This window comes from Theropithecus gelada, chromosome 5 (genome assembly GCF_003255815.1).
Source record: "Theropithecus gelada isolate Dixy chromosome 5, Tgel_1.0, whole genome shotgun sequence".
Classification (NCBI taxonomy): domain Eukaryota; kingdom Metazoa; phylum Chordata; class Mammalia; order Primates; family Cercopithecidae; genus Theropithecus; species Theropithecus gelada.
Window position 1 is genome coordinate 136346206 of NC_037672.1, and position 27692 is coordinate 136373897.

The following is a 27692-nucleotide window of genomic DNA, read 5'->3' on the forward strand; positions in this document are numbered from 1 at the left end:
CAAACCTTTAAAAAAAAAAAAAAAAAAAAAAAAAAAAAAAGATATGTAGTGACAGACAGTAGTGAAATTACATAGTTTATATAATCCTTCAGATACCTTAACTTCCTAATCTGTAAAAGGACTAGAAGAGTAATTGTTCTTTTTATCCACAAAAGGTCTGATTGTGAAACAAATGGTTTGAAGTGTTTTATAAATATAAATTCTTTAAGTGCAGACAACTAAAATACTAAATTCATTATGTTAAGCAGAACATTATAGTTCATCATTACAACTAGAAAGAAACTGGCAACATGCAGGTATTTGCCAAATATTAATATAATGGAACAAAACAGAAGTAGAATTTCTTCATGCAGTAGTTGGGAAGGAGAAATAGAGATATTTTATCACTTCTTAACTAAAACATGTCTATGCTGGCTTTTAAATATTGTTAAAAATATCACCAGAGACCAAAACAGAAGATAAATTTCATTTCTATATTTCAGAAAACCTACTTGAATACACTTTGAAACAAGAGTACAACAAAATAGAATATACTTCAAATGTTGAATATACAAACTATTATAGTTCAAATCTGAACACTGGTATTTCCCTCATAAACTTCAACTGAAAAAAAAAAGAAAGAAAGAAAGAAAACTCCAGGTATTAGAGCTACCTGACAAAAATTCATGCTGAGCCTGAACTTCCAAGTGACAGCAGAACTGAAAATGATATGTCTGCACAAATGCCAGGGCTGAGTGACACAGGCATGTTACAGCAAAAGGCCAGAGCCAACTGTTAATCTGTCCACAATTAAGAAACTGACAGACTTAAACTACCATATAAAATGTTACATGTAAATTCTATAACAATACTGTGCTAGGTACAAGATTTTTAAAATTTTTCTTTTAATAAAAAAGCTTTACACAAACAAGCCATTAGCTTATTTCAAGAAAGAAAACCGAAAATTAGTCTAAGGCCTTTGTTTTAAATCAGCTTAAGCTATATGATATATATATATGTGTGTGTGTATATATATATATATATATATAAAAAATCGCACTAGATCTTTTTTTGCTATCCTCTTTCTGAAGTTTTTGGGATCCATTCTTCAATTCACATTCTAAAATACCTATATTAGCAGAGTCTTCACATAGCACCAGTTAAGTGAGAACTGTGCGAACACAGTAATAATTGCTGGTATGCATATAAAATGCATCAAAAATTGCTATATGTAACAATAAGATCACCCATCCCAACCCCTCCCACTGAAAACTATATAACCTCTTACAGAATGTTAGTGTTCCAAGTCTTAGTGTAACTTGATATCGTAGTGAGCTGCTTGGTCCCTTTCAATCCTTTTTCTTATTGATGGGTTCAGTTGTTTCCTACTGTAAGAGGCAGTTTTCTGTCAGCATCTCAATATGTAGTTCATTTCCCACTGAAACATGGGATAGGTAATTTATTTCCAGTAAGTCTGATTGTTTTCGTATATGCATTAAAAATGTTTTAAAGTCTTCTTTGACTTTTCTTGATGACTTCCCTTGCAAATGTTTATGTCAGTACTGCCACTAACAGCCTGAAGTCCACGGTGGAGCTGCTATTTTATTTCTCACATGTCACTAGTCCTTCTGTTTTCATAGTTACAGGAAGGGCAATAGCTGAAGGCGCACTGACAACCACTACGTGGGTCACTGTCTTATTTCCATCTGCCGGTTTTTCTTCTACTAGCTGCAAAGTTTTCACATCATGTTCTTGCTTTTTTGCCACTGCTTCCGATTTAACCTCTGGCCCCTTTATGACTGCACTGATAACTCGAGGAGGAGTCTGGCCAGATGCCTGCTGAGTAGGCATTGATAGTCTCATTACAGGTGTACCATGAGCTATTGAAACAGGGGTAAGTGCTCTCACAGCCAATGGGGTTCCAACAATGTTAATGCTTCCTGATCCAGTCAGATTTGACTTTGTCTGCAGTTGACACTGTGCAAGCTGTGTAGCTGGGATGGTAATAATTTTGGCAGGCTGCATGGTGATTTTGTCTCCATTTTCAGTAGAAGCTGGCATCACAGTAGGGATTGTCTGAATGACTACCTTTGGAGAGGTCGCTGTTGTTGGACTAGTGCTGGTTATTAATGGTGCACCTGCATTAACTGACTGAACTGCCACAGTTGAAATTTTCTGACCCAATGATGTCATTACAACAGGTACCTGCATTGCCACACGAACTGTCCTAGTACATTAGAAAGAAAAAAGCTGATTATATTTAATGCCAAATGAGAAAATAGGTCTCCTGAGTAAAAGATGAATACAAATCCAAAATGTGTAAAACTAGTGCTCCCAAATTTTACAGAGATACTGGCAATTCCTGATGTCTGACACAAACATACCATGACACAAATATATTTTAAAAACTAAAGCCTACATTAAGCTCCATCTATAAAACCATAAAAACCAATTCAGGTAATTTAAGACATCTACTTTTTTTGTTGTTGTTGTTTGAGATAAGGTCTCGGTCTGCTGCCTAGGCTGGAGTACAGCGGTGCAATCTTAGCTTACTACAACCTCCAAATCCTAAGCTCAAGTGATTCTTCTGCCTTAGCTTCCTAAGTAGTTAGGACTACAGGTATGTGACACCATGCTCAGCAATTTTTTATTTTTATTTTATAGAGAGGAGGTCTATGTTGCCAAAGCTTGTGTTGACCTCCTGTCCTCAAGCAATCCTCCTGCCTTGGCCTCCCAAAGTGCTAGGATTATAGGCGTGAGCCACTGAACCCAGCAAGACATCTACTTTAACAACAATAAAAAATATAATTAAAATATCAAGCACTTTTCAAAGTCCTGACAACACTGGGTTCTTAGAACACTAATATTAAGCAAAGGGACATTTCGCTTTCACCAAGGAGACTTTTTAAAAAAGTAAATACATAATGGTTTGCCTCACTTACCTTGGAGCTGCTGTTGCTGACACAGATGCATTGGTAGTAGGAGACCTGGATGAAGCATCGTGCCCAGGGGAAGTGATATTCACAACTCTAGCGACACCCTTCTCTGCTCTGGAGCAGTTTATAGGGGATGAATTTTTTCCACTGCGAACAGACGATGCTGCTTTCAGGAGACTTTCTGCAGACAGTGACACTCGTTCTAATGATTTTTCATCAGTAGCTCCTGCTAAATCTTCATTACAGGTTTCACTTTTGTCATCATCTATGACCACTATGTTTTTGGGCATATCCTTGAACTGATATACAAGCCTCTGTCCTTCAACCTTTGCAAGAATTCCCCTTTGGTAGTAGTATCTGTAAGGGGAAAATGTACCAAATGAATCAAGTATATTATTTCTCCACCCCACTCTACCCCCACCAAAAACACTATGTACAGTGCATACTAACAGAAACATTCCCTTATCCCTAATAACAGATGAGAAAAAAACAAACTCTTACTGCCTAGACTGCTCAAAAGGTTACAAATTTAGAGTAGGAATCAGGTTGGAACCTGGCGCCAAGGTCCTACCAACTTAAGATCTATAAAGTAGCTGAAAGTTCATTCGTTTTCTTAAAAGAAATAATTTACCTTACCATTGAGTATTTTACTACACTGACACTGGTAGAAATTCTTTTCTGATTTAGATAGGTTATAAAAACAAACTGATATTACTGGAAAAATTATCTAAGCCACACTTAAACTTAGTAGAGATTTGCGAATACTGTCACATAAACCATGTGTTCACTTAAAAACACCTTTAATTAGAAGAAGCCATGTACTTTCCAATGAAAGAATTTTGTGGGTTTATCAAACTGATAATTCTTTTTTTTTTTTTTTTGAGATGGAGTCTCGTTCTGTCGCCCAGGCTGGAGTGCAATGGCACAATCTTGGCTCACTGCAACCTCTGCTTCCTGGGTTCAAGCGATTCTCTTACCTCAGCCTCCTGAATAGCTGGGATTACAGGCGAGCACCACCACACCCGACTAATTTTTGTATTTTTAGTAGAGATGGGGTTTCCCCACGTTGGCCAGGCTGGTCTTGAATTCCTGACCTCAAGTGATCCGCCCGCCTCAGCCTCCCAAAGTGCTGGGATTATAGGCATGAGCCACCATGCCCGGCCAAACTGATAAAACTTAAATTTTCCTATCAACATAAATCCATTTATGACAAACTCCTAAAAACTAAAATACAAATTAACTTTAGGAACCATAATTTGTTTAGGCTTAATTTTTTTTAAGCCTACAACTTCACAATTTCTATTAAGAAATAGTCCTAAGTACAAAAGCACATTTTCTGCAAAAATGAATTTTCCAATTATGTTAAAATTATAAGCATGTAGACTAAACTCCTATCTCCCCATCTACTTCCAAATCTAAGATGCTCCTCTAGAATATCCCCCAAAGTTAAAAGTTGTAAAGGATTTTCAGCTTCTCTTTAAACAGCTAATAGACAATATAAAGAAATACATAAATTTTGTGTGAATATTAGCTCATTTGCATTTTTACCTCAAAGCTCGTCCCATGGTTTCATAGTTCATGTCTGGTTTGTTCTTATGCTTTCCCCAAAGCTTAGAGACAGCCTTTGAATCCACCAGCTTGAATATGCCTTTTTCTCTCTGAGTCCATTTAATATACCTGGGACAAGTATTTTTATCTTGAAGTAGATCTAAAAGAAACTCCCACAAATAGGTTGTGTTTCCTTTAAAAACAATGACAGACATTGATTACAAATTCATTAACATAATTAAATACATAATTAAAAGCAAATAAAGTGTCCTTCATCGTAACTTAAAAATCCTGAATATACTTGTTTCTACATTTTTTTTTTTTGGAGACGGAGACTTGCTCTGTCATCTAGGCTGGAGTGCAGTGGCACAACGTCGGCTCGCTGCAACCTCCACCTCCCAGGTTCAAGCAATTCTCCTGCCTCAGCCTCCCGAGTAGCTCGGATTACAGACACATTCCACCACACCGGGCTAATTTTTGTATTTTTAGTAGAGACAGGGTTTCACCATGTTTGCCAGGCTGGTCTTGAACTCCTGACCTCAGGTGATCCGCCCGCCTAGGCTCCCCAAATTCTGGGATTACAGGCGTGAGCCACTGCGTCCAGCCTGTTTCTACTTTTAAAAAATGGTATCCCCTACGTATGCTTACAGTTACGATGCTAAAATACAGATTCTGGCGTTTGTACATTACATATCACCCTATCCTAGATTTTGAGTTCAGTAAAGGCAAAGGCATAATTGCTTAGGCAAAGTTAACCTGAATTAAACAGAATCAAGTTTATTAGTTTATACAGATTTAAACTCTGAATAAAATAAATTTGTTTACACCTTTGTTTATCATATAAGCCTAAATTCCATGATCAAAATTCATCAAAAGGTACTTAGTAATTTTGTTGGATAGGCAAGCAAAATGCAATGAAATGTGTAAAACTTTTAGGCATCAGACCTAGGATCTTTTTGTAAGAAACTTACTTTTCTTTGATTCACCTACAGGCATGAACTCTGAGGTATATATATTATAAGTGCAAACTACCCTCAAACCTTTAAGCATTTTCTTATCATTTTCCTCTGTACTACCAGTCAATTAAGACTTGATAGCAAAGAACTTTACTGTTGGCTGGATGTGGTGGCTCACGCCTGTAATCCCAGCACTTTGGGAGACTGGGAGGCGGGCGTATCACCTGAGGTCAGGAGTTCGAGACCAGCCTGGCTAACATGGTGAAACCCCATCTCTAATAAAAGTATAAAAATTAGCTGAGCATGGTGGCGTGCACCTGTAATCCCAGTTACTTGGGAGGCTGAGGCATGAGAATCGCTTGAACCCAGGAAGCAGAGGTTACAGTGAGCTGAGATCGCACTACTGTACTCCAGCCTGGGTGACACAGTGAAACTCTGTCTCAGGAAAAAGAAAAAAAAAAAGAACATTACTGCCTCTAAAAACAGATTTAAAAAAAAATTTCTAATCACTTTCTACTGATTACACCCAGTAGACGGAAGATAATATTTAAAGGATTTCATTGTCTATACTTATATCTTAAAATCTGAGGTCCTAAAATGGAAAAATATGGTAATTCCCTAAAACTAGTCAAGTATTCATCAAATGTTAACTATAACATTAGCTCTGGATCACACTGCTAGAAAAATTTTAAAATGAGGAAATATTAGAATATTTCTGCAGAACAAAATGCTTATTCATCACACATCATGCTTAAGGAGATGAATTTAAAACCTGGTCCCTGCCTCAAGGAATTTATAATTTAGTTGAGAAGGGAAAAGAAAGTAGATGACAAGTTAAACAACAATGCAAGAAATAAATAACAATTTGAAACAATATAAGGTCTATCACAAAGCAATGCATAATTAACTATATCCCAAGTAATCATAGAAAATAATGTCTGTGGGATTCCAGGAGTGAAAATAAAGTGGACTAAGAGGCCATCATGAAGTCTTGGAAGATGGCTAGGATGTGCATAAAAGAACGAAAAGGAATCTGGGTAAGTAAAATAAAAAAATTAATCCCAAAAGGAAGAAAGTATCACACTCTTTTTTCCCTTATTAAGGAGGGGAGAGTAGTGGGCAGCAGTCATGACAAGAGGCTTTTCAGGTTGTTTTTATTTTATTCCCTTCATAACCTCCAGATGCCAAGTTCTTATTAATAGAAGAACAGAAGGCTGGGCACGGTGGCTCACGCCTGTAATCCCAGCACTTTGGGAGGCCAAGGTGGGCAGATCACCTGAGGTCAGGAGTTCATGACCAGCCTGGCCAACATGGTGAAACCCTATCTCTACAAAAATACAAAAATTAGCCAGACATGATGGCAGGTGCCTGTAATCCCAGCTACTTGCGAGGCAAAGGCAGGAGAATCACTTGAACCCGGGAGGCGGATGTTGCAGTGAGCAAAGATCACGCCACTGCACTCCAGCCTGAGCAACAGAACGAGACTCCATCTCAAGAAAAAAAGAAGAAGAGAAAAGAGTCCCGAAACGGCCACCACTACCCCAACACCTTCAATCAAAATACTGATGTTTTTTCTCTGGCATTTCACTTTCACTGTAGCTTTCCCTGAAAATCCAGTAAATTCATTAATAACGCACAGTTGAGCCCATTATGCATCTGTTGACCTAAAAAAGCTGACCTTCGGCCAGGCGTGGTGACTCTCACCTGTAATCCAGCACTTTGGGAGGCCAAGGTGGGCGGATCACCTGAGGTCGGGAGTTTGAGACCAGCCTGACCAACATGGAGAAACCCCATCTCTACTAAAACTATAAAAATTAGCCAGGTGTGGTGCCACATGCCTGTAATCCCAGCTACTCGGGAGGCTGAGGCAGCAGAATCGCTTGACCCCAGGAGGCAGAGGTTGCGGTGAACTGAGATCGCGCCATTGCACTCCAGGCTGGGCAACAAGAGCTAAAATCCATCTCAAAAAAAAAAAAAAAAAGCTGACTTTCAACTTCACAATGTTACATTTGTATCTCTAGGATTCTATTACATCAGCATCACTACCTAAAAACTATTAAAATAAACCATGTATAATCTTCAGTTACATAAAAATGTGTAGCTGGGGCATTTTTATTTTGTTCACATAGTAGTAAGTGTGAGTAAAGATTTTATCTGGAAGAAATTTTTGTATAATATAGACAATGCCTTGCACATAAGATATCTGAATGTTTCCATGTTTTGAATTAAACTCATCAAAACCCCTCAGATTATCTTTAAATACTCACTGCACCCACGTTGCCATCCCCAAGTTAAAATGAACAATTCTAAGGAGGCCAAGGCTGAAGGATCACTTGAGCCTAGGAGTATGAGAATAGCCTAGGCAACATAGGGGGACCCGTCTCTACAAAAAATTTTAAAATTAGCCAGACATGGTGGTATGTGCCTGTGGTCCTAGCTACTTGAGGCTGAGGCAGAAGAATACTTGAGCCTGGGAGGTTGAGGCTGCAGTGAGTCATGATCATGTCACTGTATTCCAGCCTGGGTGACAAGAGTGAGACCCTATCTCTAAAGAAAAAAATTATTAAAAATTCTATTTCTGATTTTAGGGAAAACAGGATTCAGAAAGAGAAGCTTTCTTTACCAGGTAACAAGGAATTTGCCTATGACAAACATTATTATCATAATTTTACAAAAGAAAAAACACTGGCTGGATTTTGAATATAGGTTTGACTGTAATAGCTTTAATTAATTACATTATAACACACTGCCTCAAACTTAATACGTATTAAGACTGAAATTGTAATGAGATATGATTTAAATTGGTAAAAACTGGTCACAGACTTTTTCTCCAGTCTTAAGCAAAAGATGTTCGAGTATAAGTGATACCACTGAGGATAAGAATTATTTAAAAGATAATAGTAATAACTGTATATTTATAGTTTAGTTTTCTAATATTTACTGCTATGTTAACTTTTAAAGTTTTCAATATAAATTAAAAGAGGAAACCTAAGATGTTAGAAGTGTACAACAACCAAAGACAAACAAGGAGGTAAGAAAAGTATCCTCAGCCTCCCCCAAACTGGGTCACCAGTTCCTGAATAAGTGTTCAATGTCACTTTTTTGTTGTTTTTTTTTGGCCTATCGAAATACCAAATTTCTTGGAAGGCTTACTGGAGACAATTTTTTTTAACTAGACTTAATTTCTGTTTTAATTATTTAAAATTATTAAGTCAAACCACCCGATAAGGACAGAATAAATTTAAATACATTAATGTAAAATTTATCCAACTATTGAATATTGGTCTGAAAACACTTATTCATGAAAGTGATAAATTTTTGGTTATCAGACTGGCAGACAGAACACACCTAAAACCACTACTGAAATGACACTTTATCTGTCAGAATCTGAGTGACAATAAAATTAAAGGCCAGGTGTGGTGGCTCATGCCTATAATCCCAACATTTTGGGAGGCCAATATGGGAGGATCGCTTGAGGCCAGGGCAAAATAGGGACATCCTGTTTCTACAGAAGATTTTAAAATAAAATTTAAAAAAAGGTAATAAAAAAGTAATAAAAATAATATTAAAAAGAAATGTCACTTGAAATCATCTTATTCGACAAATTAAGAAAGCACAGAATGGGGGAGATTTGGTGCTGTTTTTATCTTTAATCAGGATACACGAATTCTAAAGCAAAAATAGACAAGGGGCAGTGGCTCATGCTTATAATCTCAGCACTCTGGGAGTGTGAGGCTGGAGGATCTCTTGAAGCCAGGAGTTCGAGACCTGCCTGGGCAACAAAGCATGAGACCCCATCTCTTAAAAAAACAAATAAAAAAAATTAGCTGGGTGCGGTGGTGTGTGCATGTAGTCCCAGCTACTTGGGAGGCTATAAGCAGAGTAGTACAAGGCTGCAGTGAGCTACCGTCACGCCACTGCATTCCAGCCCTGTCTGTAAAAGTAAGTCAATAAATAAGCAAATAAGCATGGTTTTGTTCTAAATTGTAACTAATGTGACTGAAATTTGTTGACTGGAAAATTAAAATTTAGCTCGCCTTGAATTCTTGCATTGCTTCTAAACAGTTAAGAAGTTATGAGGGCCGGGCGTGGTGGCTCAAGCCTGTAATCCCAGCACTTTGGGAGGCCGAGACGGGCGGATCACGAGGTCAGGAGATCGAGACCATCCTGGCTAACACGGTGAAACCCCGTCTCTACTAAAAAAAATACAAAAAACTAGCTGGGCGTGGTGGCAGGCGCCTGTAGGAGGCTGAGGCAGGAGAATGGCGTGAACCCGGGAGGCGGAGCTTCCAGTGAGCTGAGATCCGGCCATTGCACTCCACCCTGGGCGACAGAGAGAGACTCCGTCTCAAAAAAAAAAAAAAAAAAAAAAGAAGTTATGTATCAGGCTAGGTGCAGTGGCTCATGCCTGTAGTCCCAGCACTTTCAGAGGCTGAGGCGGAAGGATCACTTGAGCCTAGGAGTTTAAGACCTGCCTGGATGACATAGTAAGACCTCATCTCTACAAAAAACTAAAAAAAATTAAAAATAAAAAAAAAATTAGCCAGGGAGAGTGGCATGCGCCTGTGGTCCCAGCAATTCAGAAGGCAAGGCAGGAAGATTGCTTAAGCTCAAGAGGTCAAGGCTGCAGTAAGCCATGTTCACACCACCACACACCAGCCTGGGCAACACAGCAAGACACTGTCTCACAAAAATAATAAAAGAAAGAAATTATCTATTAGAAACAAGGCTTAGTTGTAAACCCCTTTGAATTATGGGTACCTATGTATGAGGATGGGTGCTATTATACATACACATATCCCCTAAGTCAATGGTTAAGGAGAATACGTATCAGACTTCCTCAGGACTCTTCCAAAAGTCCCTATATCCCCCATGATATAACTATGGCTACACAATCTCTGTGGTGTAGGAACTAGGCAAAGGTATTTTGAAAAAGCTCCCCCCATGATGCTGATACATCCCTTATTAAGAACTATTACCAACGACAGTATTCTCATATGTGCATGTACTAGAAATAATTTTCTTACAAATGCAAAAATGTCACCTAACTGAAAAAAAATCATCTCACTTCCAAAGCAACCCTCCCCACATTACCTTTTCCTTCTCTCGGTTTCTTCTTTATACCTAACTCAGGAGACCCATTGGAAATTGGTGATTGCTGGGTCTTTGGTTTACGGCCAACTGAAAAAATAAGATATTGAAACCATACGTTGAAAACAAGAAAAATATGAGAGGCATGATTAACAGACTTTCTGATTACACATTATTCATTTAAATGGACACTAATTTGTAGATAAATATACTCTGTATGAAAAGCTGCTTCTAAAAGGAGTACTAAAAACACTTCTGTATTTTAGATTACAGCAGTAAGTAGTAATCTCTGTCATACACATTGGCAGAGCCTCGATTGCCATATACATTGGTCAGAGCCTTGATTTGCCAATCTTTTTTTTTTTTTCTTTTTTTTTTGAGATGGAGTCTTGCTCTGTCGCCCAGGCTGGAGTGCAGTGGCACGATCTCGGCTCACTGCAACCTCTGCCTCCCAGGTTCAAGCAATTCTCCTGCCTCAGTCTCCCAAGTAGCTGGGACTACAGGCGCCTGCTACCACACCCAGCCAATTTTTTGTATTTTTAGTAGAGACAGGGTTTCACCATATTAGCCAGATGGTCTCGATCTCCTGACATCGTGATCCGTCCGCCCTGGCCTCCCAAAGTGCTAGGATTACAGGCATGAGCCACCATACATGGCCTTGCCAACCTTTTATATTAGTGTAGCAATAGAAACAAATCCTAGTAAAAACTTAATTTGTTTTCTGTTCTATAGGATTGGGAGAAACAGCTTTAGCAACTTATTGCAGAAGATCTGATAATTTGCAAAGCTCTTTGAACTCAAATGAGGAAAAGTAAAAAACAACAAACACTCTCTACTGCTCTGGATCAGTTAATTCACCAGAATGTAAGCATAAGTGTTTCAATTTCCCCACTTCCACATGCAGATACATTACAAGGGTAAAAAAACTTCCAAGTGCTTTTTATGTCTAATAAAGGTTTGTGTCCTTCCCTTTTGTTCCTCCTCATTTTTGCCATAAGGCTCTCTCAGATAGACTAGCATCCACAATGAATAGAAAAAATAAGGGCTATATATTTTTCTACACAAAAGAGGATTAAGCCTGAATGAGCTACATTCAATCCTGAGCACAGATGGATGAACACTGGCAGGTGAGAGGCAGACTCAAGAAATAAACTGGAAATACGTAAGTATGCTGTATTTTAAAATCAAATATATATATATATATACACACACACACTTTTTTTTTTAAGAGATGGAGTCTCACTCTGTCACCCAGACTGGAGAGCAGTGGTGCGAACATGGCTCACTACAGCCTGGGTTCAAGCAATCCTCCCGCCTCAGCCCCCTAAGTAGCTGGGACTAAGTCATGCACCACCACGCCCGGCTAATTTTTATATTTCTTGTAGAGACGGGTTTTACCATGTTGCCCAGGCTGATCTTGAACTCCTGAGCTCAGGCAATCTGCCCGCCTCAGCCTCCCAAAGTGCTGGATTACAGACACAATCAAATATATTATTACTGATTTGGTGATTGTTCTACATCTGAGATTTCTGATGTCACTCTATTCTTCAATAGGAAACATTAAATTAATTATATTAATCTATATAATTAATTATATAAAGAACTAATTAAAGCATCTGAACATCTGTATTTCAAAATGCACAGATATACTTTAGAATTCTGGTAATTCTAATCAAGAAGTCTGTTTGTAACAAAAAATAAAACAGAAAGTTCACTGGTCTCTGTTAGAATACAATTTAATTACTCAATTTAAATAATATTTATACATATGAATCAGACAGTAATAAAACTAACATCTTCAGCATCTCCTAAATTCTAGCACAAAAGCCCAATTTAGTAAAGTTAGTGCAAAAAGGTTTAATTTATTTTCTCATAAAGCTGCACGTCCAAAGTCATGTTCCTTAATAAATTACCTCCGTAGGAAAATGGGTTCTATATTCATATTAACTTTTAGAACACCATACGCTATCTTCTCTTGGAAGATAGCAAGATCCACAATGTACATTAGTATATTAAAGGATCTCAAAATAAAAAGAGGGACTGCTATTAAAAAATAACCTATCTAAGTTTGCATATCCCAAATGTACTTAACCACAAAAATATAAATAATGATGCTCTTACTCTTCATTGTCTCCCTTACGGTAATAAGTACAGACAGAATGGTTACATGTATTTTTTTTTTTCTTTGAGACAGGGTCTCACTCTGTCACCCAGGCTGGAATGCAGTGGCACGATTATGGCTCACTGTAGCCTCCCAGGCTTAAGCGATCCTCCTGCCTCAGCCTCCCGAGTAGCTAGGACTACAAGCATGTGCCACCATACCTGGCTAATTTTTTTTAATTCCTCGAGATGAAGTCTCACTATGTTGCTCAGGCTGGTCTTAAACTCCTGAGCTCAAACAATCCTCCTGCCTCAGCCTCCCAAAGTGCTGGAATTATAGGCGTGAGCCACCACACCCAGGCTTGTAATTTTTAAATGGTCATTAAGAGCTTTCACAGAAATAAATAAAATTGTTATTAAATTGGCAGAGTATTTCCTGGTTTATAGAATATCACATATCCTGGCTCCCAACACGGCCCGTTTTTCATGGTCTTTTCCATCTTCCTTTAAATGTGTGTGGTTTTTTTTTTTTTTTGAAACAGAGTCTTACTCTGTCACCCAGGCTGCAGTGCACTGGTGCAATCTCAGCTCACTACAACCTCCACCTCTCGGGTTCAAGCGATTCTTCTGCCTCAGCCTCCCGAATAGCTAGGACTATAGGCATGTAACACCACAGCCTGCTAATTTTTGCATTTTTAGTAGAGACAGGGTTTCATCATGTTGACCAGGCTGGTCATGAACTCCTGACCTCAAGTGATCTGCCCACCTGAGACCCCCAAAGTGCTGGGATTACAGGCATGAGCCATCGTGCCCAGCATTAAATCTAAACAAACATTTCTTAAGTATTTTGTGACAGCTCTCATTGGATGCAACCAGCCAAGTGCTATAGCAGGCAGTGGGTAAATAAGGCTATTTATATGTATGCCTTTTGTTTTTAAATGATTACATCAGGAAGTAATTCTTCCTCCTAAATTCTCTCATGTATACCTCTCTCGAGATGCATATAATCTATATGTATTGCAAGTGGGAAGACACTGTCTTATTCTCATCTCCCTTACAACAATGACCACAGAATGGTACACACTGTGGCAATCTGAAACACTATATTTAATGAATAAAAGGAAATAACATTATTTCAAATGCACCTTTATTTTTACCTTTATTTTACTCTAAAATGTGAAGAGTTAGAGAAGAAAGGAGAATTAGGTGAGTACTCAATTACTCAGAATGTCATTTCTTTCCAATTTTACCCTTGATTTCAACAGAAAAAGACTCACTGCCCATGTCCTCATGATGTTGAAAATGTGCTATTGGGATGAGGGGAGCAGAAATTTCAGCAGGGGTCAAATAGTAAGTGGAAATGCTCTTTACCCACTGGTGAGTTTATGCTAATCAGAAGTCTCTATCAGCATTCTTAGTGCTTCAAAGCAGAAGGTATAAGGTAAAAACAGCATGATACATAATAAATGATATATAATATATAGTATATATATCACACTATGTATCATATATTGTATCTAGCATATAAGTGATATATAATATATACAGTATGACATACATATATATATCTCTCTCACTGTTTATTTAGGTTTTTTGAGATAGGGTCTTGCTATGTTGCCCAGGTTGGCCTCAAACTCCTGGGCTCACGCAATCCTCTCACCTCCTGAGCAGCTGGGACTAAAGGTGTGCCTGGCTTTTTAAAAAATATCCATGAAAGCAAGAGAAGACAAGACTTTGTAAAATAAAGAATAAAATGGGGTGTGTGTGTGTGTGTGTGTGTGTGTGTGGTTTTTTTTTAAGTAACCAAGTACCCATAAAAGGATCAACAAGGAGAAGATGGAGTAAGACAAGGTGCAGGGAATCTCTGATCTGTCTTCTGTGTGTCGAACACCTGTTAGATATCATTGTCACACAATTATCCTCAAGCCTTACATACTATCTCCTTTAAACAGTATGAGTATGTTAAAACACTAAATTAAAATCTCAATGTTGATTATTTGAGAATATCTAGTTAAGATAACATCAATCTTAAATCTACAGCATATACTATTTTCTATGTCCCTTGATGAGGAAAAAGGTAAGAAAAAAATTTTCACCTGCCTTCTCAGAAATGTATAAATATACTCTACCTTTTTTCTTTTTCATTGGTTCATGGCTATCTGGTGATGTTGGAATAGGAGAGGTATCCATTGGTTCAGACTCTTCAGTTGACACCTCCACTACAGTTTCTGTAATGACATCTGGCCTCATAGCAGCATGGATAAATTCTGGAGTTGATACACAAGGAGGAACAAACACTTCCACTATAAAAAAAAGTTGAAAAATTAAAATTTCCCACCCCCATCAATATTTCTTATGTGGATAGTTCAATATTTAGAAGAGGTGAGATTTATTAAGAATTAATCAAAGCAGGATAAGAGCTAATTTGCTGAATATTCAATATGATTTAAACTATACAAGGAAAATAAATGCAAGGAAGATCAACTTAAAGGAAAAATGTTAATTCTCTGGGTAAAGCAAGGACCATGAGTAGTCACCCCACTCTTTCACACTTATACTTTCAAACTCAATGTAGAAAAATTCTAAATTATTCTAATAGTTGTGAAAGCATTTGAAAATAATAGTATAATAGTGAGTTAGTTAATAATTACTTTCTATCCACTTAACCATCATTATTTTTTAACAGGTAATATGTGGCTCAAAATTTCAAAGATTTGTAAATATGTACTCAGTAAAACACAAGCACCTATAGTTCATTTTAGAATATGAAAAGGAAAACTTGCTCATTACAGACAAGAAATATTACCTTTCAGTATTTAAAGTTTTATTTAATGTAAGAGTCCTGATGTTTTAGTCACCAAAACAGTAGGTACAGATTGTTATCTGGTATTCTAGCACATACAATAATGTTGCCCTGGCTTCCTTCGAATATGCACAAATAACCAAGATAAGACATTTCTATTTCAATTAAGAGATACACTTAATACATACTATCTTAGATTAGTAGATTGACCAAAAATGCTGCAAATTTATTCTCATATCTCTGAGTAATACACAGGATTCTATTCAAATTAAGAAGTATGGTTGCTCTTATTGTAAATCCCAACGAGAAGGTGAGCTAGTCTTTTTGTATCAAGTCAAATTAACATTTGGGCATTAAATTTACGACAAATCAGAATTGTACAAAATGACTATCAAGGTTGTTCTTAAAGACTAAGAGGGACCACAAAAAAATAAAAACTCACAATCTGAAAGATGTGTGAAAAATATGGCAAAAGTTCCCTTCGCTCTCTACCATATGTGGTTCTCTGGAGTTACTGCCTGTTTATCACTGAATAAAGGATTGAAAGTGGTCCTAACAGGCAACTGCTCCCATCTATCATACTCTGAAGGACTATGAAGGCTTATAACTTGTCCAGAGTTAAGGAAATAGACATTACAGTATAAATAGCTACTTAATAAATATTTGTCTACCTATAGTGGGTATTTTCTGTATCATTTGTTAGGAAAATCAAGTATTTAAGACTTGGAGGCCTTGACAAATAAAGTTCAATTACTGCTGTCATATATTCATGTATAATGTATCTTTGAGAATTCCCAACAATCCGCTTGGATTAAAAAAACAAAACTTTACTTTAGACATATGAAGTAGTATGACACGTTTAACATAAGAATGAACAGTTTTACATACCAGGACTTCTTGAATCCCTCAAGCAGGTAGGAGATTCCATATGAAGCAGGGCTTCAGCAGCTTCAATTGTCTTATCTGTACAGTGTGCATTACTGCTATGAACTGATGCTTCCACTGGAGGAAAAATAAATTCTACTCAATTAAAAATACACTAAACATATGACTAAAACATATTACTAAGAAGTAAACATATTCACTCCTGAAAGAGAAATGAAAACTAAATAAATATAAAATAACACGAGTAACTCTAAGCCATTGATATCTATTTCTCTATATAAATTACAGAAATAATTTTTTAAAAGCTAGTATCTACATTTTATAAAATGAATACTGATATAAAATGAATGTTGATTATAAAGTTACCAATGACATTGATTAGAAATTACTGAGAAGTTGGTCAGGTACGGTGGCTCACGCCTGTAATCCCAGCACTCTGGGAGGCCAAGGAGGGTAGATCACCTGAGGTCAGGAATTGAAGACCAGCCTGACCGACATGGTGAAACCCCATCTCTACCAAAAAATACAAAAATTAGCTGAGCATGGTGGCACACACGTTTAATTCCCAGCTACTCGAGAGGCTGAGGCTGGAGAATTGCTTGAACCCAGGAGGTAGAGGTTGCAGTGAGTCGAGATCGCACCACTGCACTCCAGCCTGGGCGACAGAGTGAGACTGTCTCAAAACAGTAACAAAAGAAATTACTGAGAAGTTTCTGAATCTTACTCAAAGGAAAACAAAGAAAGATCCTTGAAATTTGAACCCTGCATCAATTTTAGGCCAATACTAACTTGTAGGAAGGGAGGAAGGGGCAGGGAGAGGCTGGTTGTAGATTAACAACCCTGTGAGGGCAATTACATATTTTGATGTATCATGCCAAGTTAATTTAATTTAATCAATAAATTAATTTAATCAATTAATTCAATTCTTACAGACTCTCTTGAATGACTGAGTAAGCCCTCCATATCCAAGGGTTCCACATCAGCAGATTCAACCAACCTCAGATTGAAAATATTGCAGGGGAGGGAGAGGCAATAAAAAAAATTCAACAATTAAAAATACAATGTAAATACTACAGCATTTTGTATAAGGGACTTGATTGAGCATTCTAGGATTTCAGTATCTGCCAGGTGGAGGAGGCATCCTGGAACCAATACCCCAGGTATACTGAGGGACGACTGTACTCTCCAGGTAAGGCTGCCTAAAGATGGATAACAACATGCATTAGATTTACTGCCAGAGTACTTGGGAACTTTCTTTAAAATTAACCTTGCTCTCTTCAGAGCCTCAGTGGGTTTTAACCTAAGACTTTTTCTTAGAGTTTATTCTTCCCACGAAGCCTTCAAATTCTACCACCCTTTGTATTTCTCTTCTTCTAGCACTTCCTTTATGCTTTGCTGATTATGTTACTTGTAAACAATGTGTACAGCAGTGGTTTGAGCTTTCAGGTCCAACAGCTTGGGTTCCAGTCTCTGCCACTTATTTCTGTTACCTGAGGTAAGCAACTTAATCTCTATCAAACTTCAATTTCCTGTTTCATAGGGCAAGAATATGATAATTTCTTATCATTCCTGTAAGACTGTAAACTTCTTGAGGTCTGGGGGGCTAGCTTAACCAATCTTTACATATGCCATGGTTCCCAACGTAGACTTTTCATGGAGCAGACATGCAGATTTTTTTTTTTTTTAGACGGAGCCTCGCTCTGTTGCCTAGGCTGGAGTGCAGTGGCATGATCTTGGCTCACTGCAACCTCCACCTCTCAGGTTCAAGAGATTCTCCTGCCTCAGCCTCCTGAGTAGCTGGGATTACAGGCACATGCCACCACGCCCGGCTAATTTTTGTATTTTTAGTAGAGACGGGGCTTCACCATGTTGGCCAGGCTGGTTTCGAACTACTAGCCTCAGGTGATACAACTGCCTCGGCCTCTCAAAGTGCTGAGATTACAGGCATGAGCCATCACGCCAGGCAGATATTTCTTTTATGTACTGAATTAAGGACAACCCACTGACCTTACAGGAAAATCAGCAATTCAAGAACAAATGTTATTATCTTTATAATATATTAATTTCACACCCTGACTTAAAATATTGAATAATTATCTTGGTAAGAGGTTCTGAAACATGAATATTTAAGAGTCTCTAACTTGACAGATTTTTCTAAGATATCCCCTAAAGGAACTAAAAGTAAATGTTTATACAAATTTCATAAAGTCATATTACAAATTCATAAGCACTACACACTAACGATATGAATCTTTTAAAACTGTTTCCAGGAAACTTTTAATTGGGGGAAAAAAATCCAGTTAGTCTCAAAGTTCCCTAAATGCTAAAGCCTCAGTCTTAAACAACAGTCATTTGGAAAGCATTTATTTCAAAAACCCAATGACTGTTTTACCACCTGTTGCACATCATCCACAAGGTACTGGGTCTCTCCAGTTGCTCTTTCCATTTATGGAAATCTGTTCAAAGCTAAATGGTTCCAGAGAGGCAGCCAAACCTCTAAGTAAATCTATCTTTAGGTGACCCTGCTTACTCTTATCTGCAGCTTCAATGAAGCAAAGGATTCAATCAGCCTGTGTAGTTCAACTTTAAGAAAACTTAGCATTATTAAGTATAAGATACATTATTATTCTCAATTATTTTTTTCAAAATGCCTCCCTACAATACTCACATACACTAAGAAAAAAAACCTTGAAAAGCAAATTCTCCAGTTTTTAAAATTTATTCTAGCAAGCATTCTCTTTAAAGTCTGCTTGTGTTGCAATTTAGCTCTTGTCTTAGGTGCTATTAATAAACTATCCTGGGTAAACTAATTCCTTATGTAATTATATTAAGACACACCCTAAAACTTTACCATATTAAAATCAGAGCTTCAAGTATTCAATAATAATACAGCAAGAGAATTTTACCAGATTGTTTAATGTTTCAGCTTATAAACAAAATGAAATTTGCCTAACAGTTACTTACATATTACGTGCCCTGAATTCTTAGGTAGTTTGAGGCACATTTTCAAAACCATGATTTTGTGTTATTAAAATTGTTAGGTCAATGGAAGTTTCTTCTTCAAGCGGTAATTTTTGCACATATTTCTGACCTTGATTTCCCCTTCCCCCCTAAAATTCAACATAATATATCTCAGAAATATTTTAGAGTAAAATACATACACTTACTTAGAAAATTTACTCATTCATACTTTAAATTTAGGATGAGAACATAAAATAAGCATAAATTACCTATGAAGTTATCAGCCAGAAGATCTAATACTCTATGTACAACTGACAAATGGTTGCTGACATTTACCATGTGCCCAGACCCTGTGCTATAAACCTGACACAAGTGTGAACAGATCTCTGGCCTCATGAAGCTTATACTACTATAGGTTGGGCATGCCTTATCCAAAATGCTTAGGACCAGAAGTGTTTCAGATTTCGAATTTAAAAACAATGTATCTGCACTATATATTTCCAGTTGAATATCCCAAATCTAAAAATCCAAAATGCTTTAATGAGCATTTCCTTTGAGTGTCACATCAGTGCTCAAAGTTTTGGATTTTAGAACGCTCCATCTATAGTTCAGAGAGCATCAAAAACATAAATGGAAGATATTTCAAAACTAAATAAAAATGTCAAATAAACTTACTTTGTAAGTTAAAAGCATGTTAAGAGGAACACTGATTACTTTTTTGCTGCTTACTAATTTTATCTCATCATTTTTATTTACTAACTAAAATAATGCAAAACACAAAAATCTAAGAGCCTATTCTCAGATCAATTTACAATAATGTACTAATGCCAGTTTCCAAAACTTAACACATTTTGTAAAAGTGAGCACTATCTTTTTATTTTTGTTTACATAACTTTTTACAACAGAAATTTAAGAAATATTTCTCCTACTTGTTTCTGTAATTCAAAAAAATGCTCTTTTGTTCCGATCAATAATTCAAATAAAATTTCAGCTATAATTTTGCACATTTCTTAAGAATAAGCATGAATTTAACAGTGTTGTGCAATCAAAGTAAGAAAGCTACAAACAAGAGCTGAAAAGCAGAATTCCTTATCTTACTTAAAACTTGACTTACTGGTATCTTTCTGTATCTACGAAATTTATGGAAGGAAAAAATAAATAACTCATTTTAAAAATAGAAACAATGGAGCTAAAAGTAGTCTGACAGGTATCATTTTCTAGTTACCACTGGTAGTGGGTATTGCTGGTCAATTCCCCTTGAAATAAATTTCAAGAACTGTTTTACTTTTTATTACAGTACCAAAAATAACATTTGCTCATACCTTCATTTAATATTGGTAAATATCTTCTTGTTCCATTTCTATCTTTCTAATCAACTGGTGTTTGTATGGTACTGCAGACTATTCCAGACTCACTCAACAGCTGTTACAAAATACCAAACTTGGTAATTAAGTCTGACAAGAGGCATACCTCTCAGCTTTGCATAAGAGAATGCTGGCAATGGATCTAGTTCATAAAAATGTTCTCAAGTCAAAAATAAAATTTAGTAGCAATTTAGTTTGAGAGCAGTGAAAAAAAAATTAGAAAGCAGTTCATTAGGTGATAGTGGTATTCCCCTATAAGCAACACTATAAACTAATAGTACAAAGTCTTCACTCAACTACAGTACTGATTTACCACTACTTACCCTCTAATACCCCAAAGCAATACCAGTAATAGGTAAATGAAGAATACAAATAAATGCAATGAAAAGGGGGAAAAGGTAATTAAAGGTCTGGAACACTCCATCTTTACCTTTTCCCCCTTGACCTTTTAATCAATATGCTTGCATTATAAAGTACAAAAAGAAAAAAAGAATGGCTTTTCTTTTTTTCAGTACTCTCGGAGGGGGGAGAGCAAACTGCCCTCTGCAAGATGAAATCAGCCAGAAATTATTTTCTAAACCAGAGTTGTCTGATAAAAATAAAAGCCACATATAATTTTAAATTTTCCAGTAGCTACATTTGTAAAAGCAAAGGAGAAATTAATACCTTCATTTAACCCAGGACATTGAAAATATTTTTATTTCAATGTGTAATCAATATAAGGAAGTTTCCCACTGCTTGTTTTTGAGTTTAAATTAATTAAAATTTAAAACTGAGTTTCTTAGCTACATTTTAAGTACTCAGATACATGTGGCTAGTGGCTACCATATAGTACAGACCTAAAGAACACGGTAATTCAGCTATCCTCCAACTTTTTTTTATCAGAGGACACTTTTACACTCAAAATACTGAAGACTTCAAAGAGATTTTATCTGTATTTATCATATTTGAAATTACAAAGAAAATTTCAAAATTATTAATTCATTTAAAATAATACAACCATTACTGCAAACACAAGTAATATTTTTTATGAAAAATAACTGTTTTTTGAGACAAGGTCTCGCTCTGTTGCTTAGACTGGAATGCAGTGGCATGATCATGGTTCACTGTAGGTTAGACTTTCTGGGTGTGATCCTCCCACCTGAGCCTCTCAGGTAGCTGGGACCACAGGCATGCACCAGCACAACCAGCTATTTTTATTTTTCTTAAGTGACGGAGGTCTCAGTATGTCGTCCAGGCTGGTCTCAAACTCCTAGGCTCAAGAGATCCTCTTGCCTTGGCTTCTCAAAGTGCTGGGATTACAGGCATGAATCACCATGCCTGGCCAAAAATAACTTTAAAAAAACAAAAAGTGAGTAGCTTTGTTTTATATATATTTGCAAATCTTACTATACTTGATTTAATAGAAGGCAGGTGGATTCTCCTTCCTCTTTCAATCTATTAGAATAACTCATCTATACATAGCTCCTAACTCCTCTGTACATTTTTGAAAGTGAAAAGGCAAATAATGTCTTAGTATTATTTTCAAAACAGTTTTGTCTTTACAGATCCTGTGAAAGGCTCTTGGGACTCCCAGAATCCAGGTCAGAGCATTTGGTTTTTGAGAAGTGCAGCTGTAATTCATCATCAACTGTAATTAATAACAACCAAATTCTATCCCCAAGCTTATATAAGTTTTAGCTTCTAAACATAAACATCAGTGTGTAGATGACAAATTATGATTCGAGGCTGGGAGCTGTGGCTCACGCCTGTAATCTCAGCACTTTGGGAGGCCAAGGTGGGTGGATCACCTGAGGTCAGGATTTCAAGACCAGCGTGGCCAACACGGTAAAACCCTGTTTCTACTAAAAATACAAAAATTAGCCGGGCGTAGTGGCTCACGCCTGTAATCCCAGCTACTTGGGAGGCTGAAGTGGGAGAATCACTTGAACCTGGAAGGCAGAGGTGAGCCAAGATTGTGCCACTGCACTCCAGGCTGGGCGACAGAGCAAGGTTCCATCTCGAAAAATAAAATAAGTAATAATAAGAAACAAAAATTATTATTCTATAAGTTAAACAGTATTTGTCTACTCACAGATAAAGAGTTTTTAAAAAGCTTTTCTTAAGTATTTCTTTGCATCCTTTTGAACATTTTGCTATAGATGTCACAAGGAATCAATCATTTTACACAATTATCAAACACAAGGAATCATTTTAAATAGTTACCAAAAACATTCTGCTGCCTGCCCTTCTCCACCAATCAAATTTGTTTCTAAAATAGTTTTATGTTGAATGATTCTGATTGGTTATTTACACACGGACTGATGTGACCATGTAACTCAGTTTTTACATGAATTTTAGTACCAATGCTGCAATGATTTGTGAAGGATAATTTCTAAAATTCCTTTTCAAATGAGCTTTTCAAAAAGAAAACCAGTGTCATTCCTTGAGTTTCATTTTAATGCATCTATTCACATACTGCTTTTAACTTTTTTTATACTGCTAAATTTTTTTCAATTTGATCTTTTCAAGATTGAGACTACATATTCCAATTTACAGTAAATCAGAAATAATTCCAATTTCATAATCAACTTTAATAATAGGTTTTGTCAGTGAAAATATTTAGGCTAACTTTCCAGAAAAATTTCACCTTCATTTAATAACTGCATTGTTCACCAAAACTTCTAGTTACCTTATTTCACAAATGTGAAAAAAAAATAAAATAAGAAAAGACAAATAAAGAAAAAAGTCAAGGAAGGTATACTAGAGAATAAGGCAGAAATCTTCCAGAAAATCCAGACTATACATATACAATACTTTCACATAAATATTAGGAAAGTAACAATGCTAGACATTTGTTTTTTCCTAAATTAAGCTATATACACTAGAAATAAGCCTAAATTATTAAATAAACTATATTACAGACTTAAACATATGAAGAGCCTCAAGTTACAATCTGGCACACATTTTTATTTTCAAAGACTGGATAAAAAAAGTTAACCTCCCAATTACATAACGAACGTACAGACATATTCACTCACATGGTGTAATATTTAAAAAAAAAAAAAAAAACAACCCAGGAGAAGCCTTACCTTTCCATTAAGTATTTCCAAGCCACTTATTTTAGAGCTTTAAAAGTCATTAGGAATCATCTAGTCAACCCTGTCCTCTAAGAGAAAATGAAGCCCTAAAGAGGTTACGTCACTAGCTAGTTTAGTGACAGCTAGATATAGATCCTCAACTCTTCAGGTCAAGGCTCATTCGCATACATCATATTGTCCATGAAAATTTTCTAAAGTATTTCGAGACTTTACTACAAACATACTTTGTAAAATGACAGTGAGTTTTAATAAATAACCTTATTTATTTCATCCTTTACTCAGACTCCTCTGGCAGCATGTTTATAGCTAAAGGAATGCAAACATGATAATGCCTCTGAAGGAAGAAAATAAAATCAAAAGTATATTAGAGCTTAACAGCTACCTTAACATGTGCAGCAACAGTGATAATATTAAGTGTTATATACTTGCTTAGAAACAAGTTATGCTGAAAATATTAACCTAAAGCTTATCTCCTCTACAAGTTGTATAAATATCATTCTACACTAATCATCAACCCATTACAGCAATCACTGGAGCTATTTTTTACATTTATACATTATATAGATTTTCACCTGTCTCCCCAGACTGTAAAATCTTTGTAAGGACAAATTCTCTCTCACACTTGATGACTTCCCTCAAGGAGATAAAAAGGTATTCTGTCCATTACACAAACACAAACTTTAGAAACATTATCCTACCAACGCTATTGAAAATTGGCAGCAATAAAAATTTAGAATCATGATTCCTAATCTTCTGGGCCATCTTTCCTCCCAAACTTTTAACACACTGAATAAACCTTGGGTAAATGAGCAAACCTCTCTCAAGTTTCCTTCTAAAATAAGGCTTGTAAGGGAGCTTCAGATTACATGAACATAATTGGTGAAATAACTTGAAAATAATTGTATGTAAAACATATTATTTACAAAACATTATTATCTTAAACTTTAAGATTCCCATATAGTACAGAAATGCAGTAGAGCTGGAAAACAGCACTTAACTTTTTGAAACCCCTTTATCAAAAGAAGACAAAACTTTTGTCTTTTCAAACCAAAGACAGTCTTTTATATACACTCCAAGGAAAATATCTACAGGCCATATTCAGTTTCGCTGGTAATTCCAAAAGCTTATGAAAAAAGAGTTTCCAATGGCAAAGTTAAGCCCTCCTACCTTTATAGTATCTTTCAAAGTTTTGATGCAAGGGCATTCTAAGGTTCTTTCCGAGCGTTCGCAGCTACTGGAAACAACATGTCTTGAACTGTACATATTCAATATTCAAGAAATATCATTGACCCCACAACTTCACGTATCATTAGTACCAATAACATAAAGCCAAAAATTCCATCCCTTAATTCATATTGTAGTAATGGACAATATATACAAAGGAATCAAGTTCTCATTGTGCTCTCTTACTAAAACTTAAGTTCTTGTTCTGACCAGAAAGCAACTGTCAAACAGATGTGTTTTAATCACTACCCAGTAAACTGTATTTTCCTTTGGAACCTCTGAAATACATATTATTACATTTTATAGAATAAAAGACTGGTCACCACTGCGTGGTATTCAATACCTATATATTATTTAAGACTTTTAACCTAGAGCGCTTCCGTTAACTTTGGATACACGTGTGTTCATGATTTCCCCCAAAAGAACTGAATCACAGAGTTTTGCCAGGCAAACTACTAATTTCAAGTTCCTTATGGAAAACTGTCAAGATCTTTTACAGAATTACTGTGTTCCCTGAATATTTCTCATCGTCCACTTCCCATCCATGGCAATATGAAATAGGAACCGGGAAGAGGAACATGTATGCTTACTATTACAGTAAGTAAACAGTATTCAAGCAGTGCTACATCGATTCAGAACCCTCACTGCGCTGTCTGCTATTAAGCAAAGCTTCTTTTTCTATGTAACTTAAGTCCGTGCCCTTCCGCTGCAGCAGTGGCGCCGCACATCCCCCACCCCTGCGGCCACTTCCGTGTTTACACTCCTCTTCCCTCCAATTCCATGCGTACATTGTCAGCTTCACTCCCGCCCAATCTTCATTGGCCCAGCGCGGGCCCGTAGTCCCGCCCCCAGAAATCAACGTTCTAATTTGGAACACCTCAGAGAGCAGATTGGAACCAGAGGCCTGTCAATCCCGTCCGTTCTGTCCTTTCCGAGGCGCTTCCGCTGTGGTGGGAGGTTTGGGGGGGGGGGGGGGAAGGGGGCAATTCCGTGCTGAGACTTCCCTAGGGCCAAGACTCCCTCCCTCCCGCCTCGCTCCTTAACATTCACCCACTGTTTACAAAAATAAATGTTCTTCTCTGCGCCGCAACCCTCCAGGTCAGGGGTACAAATATATTCCGTGTTCTTCCCATTCTCCCCCTAAAAAAAAACCCACGAGGGAAGGGGCATAAACCTAGTTTCTTCACAGCCACCCATTAAATGAGCAAAGGGAGGCGGGCCCCTGAAACATCATCCCGGTTACTCAACATTATTAAGTGACCCTGTCCAGGACCGTTACTCCCGAGACTGCATAAGGTGGGAATGTGCGGAAGAGGGAGGGTCAGAGCATTTTTTTTTTGGCGGGTATCGGTCCACCGGACATCGCCCCTGGCTGCCTGGTCCATGCGGAAGTCATGGAATTGTGGACCAAGTCTGAAGGGAGAACCGAGCGGGGGTGGCGAGCGTTCCCTGGAGAAGCCCGCCGCCCCCGACCGCGGGCAGTAGCGGCCTCTCCGGCCAGACAGCGTGGCAGGCGCAGCCGAGAGACAACAGCCTCACTCACTTCCTGGTTCCTCAGCAACTGGGGTGAAGCGCACAACTCGTCCGCCCCCGAGTCCCCAACTTAACCGCGGCTCCGTTCTCCAGCACCCGCTGCCAGCGCTCCGCCCGGCAGCTGCTGCTGCTGCTCGCCGAACCCACCCTGAAGCGACAGCGCCGGATTCGAGGCAGGTTACTCTCCAAGGTGATCACTTCCTGATTCGTCGCCTCCATTACTTCATTCACTCCCCCCTTTCCCCCAGCCGCCCCAGTGACTGTGAGGTGGACACTGTACCCCCAGCACAGACTGCTACAGGGGAGTCACCCGCCTTCTGTGCACCCCCTCTCCTGCTGCACCGATGCACGGGAGAAAAGTTCCCCTGTCCTTACCGGCCCGGATGAGCAAATCCAGCTGGTTCGTGGGTCCCTCATGCAGAGACGTCGCCATGTTTATCCCGGGGCTGGAGCTGCTGCTTCACATTGACTTACACCGTGAGCAGCGGCGGCAGGGGAGGAGGCGGAACCCGCGGCCGGAGACACACGCCGTGCGACCGACACACACTCACGCACTCGCACACACTCCGACGCCCGGATCCTTGCGCGTCCTCCGACAGGAAGCCGAGGCCGGCCCGCCTCCCGCCGCCGGGCTGAGAAACCCCACCACCTAACGGCAGGGGCAGGGGCGGTGGCGGCGGCGGCGGCGGCTGTGGCGGCCGCCCCAGCTGGCAACGCGATCCTTCCGCCCCGCGCCCAGACAGGAAGTCCCGGACGCTCGCTCCGGAGAGCGGCAGCAGCCTGCGGCGAGAGACACCTGAGGCTGGGAAACGGCTCCGGGAGCCGCGCGAGGACACAGCCCCTCGGCAGGAAGAGGCACATTTCACGCTCTGCGGAAGAAAAGTCTGCAATTGTCCCCCCTCTGGAAAAGAGCCATTAATCATATTTTCTTCCTGGAAGCAATCTAATACCTAGTCCTGCAGCTGTAAATAAAGGTGGCTATTTAACTTCTTTTGGCTTTTTCAAACCTTATGCAACATGTAACCAGTTCACTTGAAACATCTGCACTTTAACACAAGAACACCAACAAAAAAGTCATACCTAGAACATATTCTGAAACCTTTACTTGGAAAGTAAGGAGTTCCCAACTTTCTGAGACCAACTTCGTCCTTTTCCCTTAACAGAAGTGTCAAAGAGCACATTAAACGGGTACTTAGTAAACAGAACACACCAACCTCTGGAGATTAGACTCC

General features: G+C 38.1%; 1 protein-coding gene across 6 annotated transcripts in view; it reads right to left on the reverse strand.

The window, feature by feature from the left end:
- Positions 1–454: 454 nt before the first annotated feature.
- ELF2 (E74 like ETS transcription factor 2) overlaps positions 455–27692 on the reverse strand; it is a 126996-nt gene continuing 99758 nt past the window's right edge. For 2 of the 6 annotated variants that reach the window (XM_025385740.1, XM_025385741.1), the window contains 6 exons: positions 16302–16415; positions 14740–14913; positions 10514–10600; positions 4464–4656; positions 2922–3272; positions 455–2206 (listed from right to left, as the gene is read on the reverse strand). In XM_025385740.1, coding sequence (XP_025241525.1) covers positions 1582–2206; positions 2922–3272; positions 4464–4656; positions 10514–10600; positions 14740–14913; positions 16302–16415 — 1544 coding nt within the window. In that variant the 3' untranslated portion in view covers positions 455–1581. Of the gene's footprint in view, positions 2207–2921; positions 3273–4463; positions 4657–10513; positions 10601–14739; positions 14914–16301; positions 16416–26835; positions 27312–27692 lie in introns of those variants that run through there. The other 4 variants (XM_025385743.1, XM_025385742.1, XM_025385745.1 and 1 more) reach the window with 4 other exon arrangements.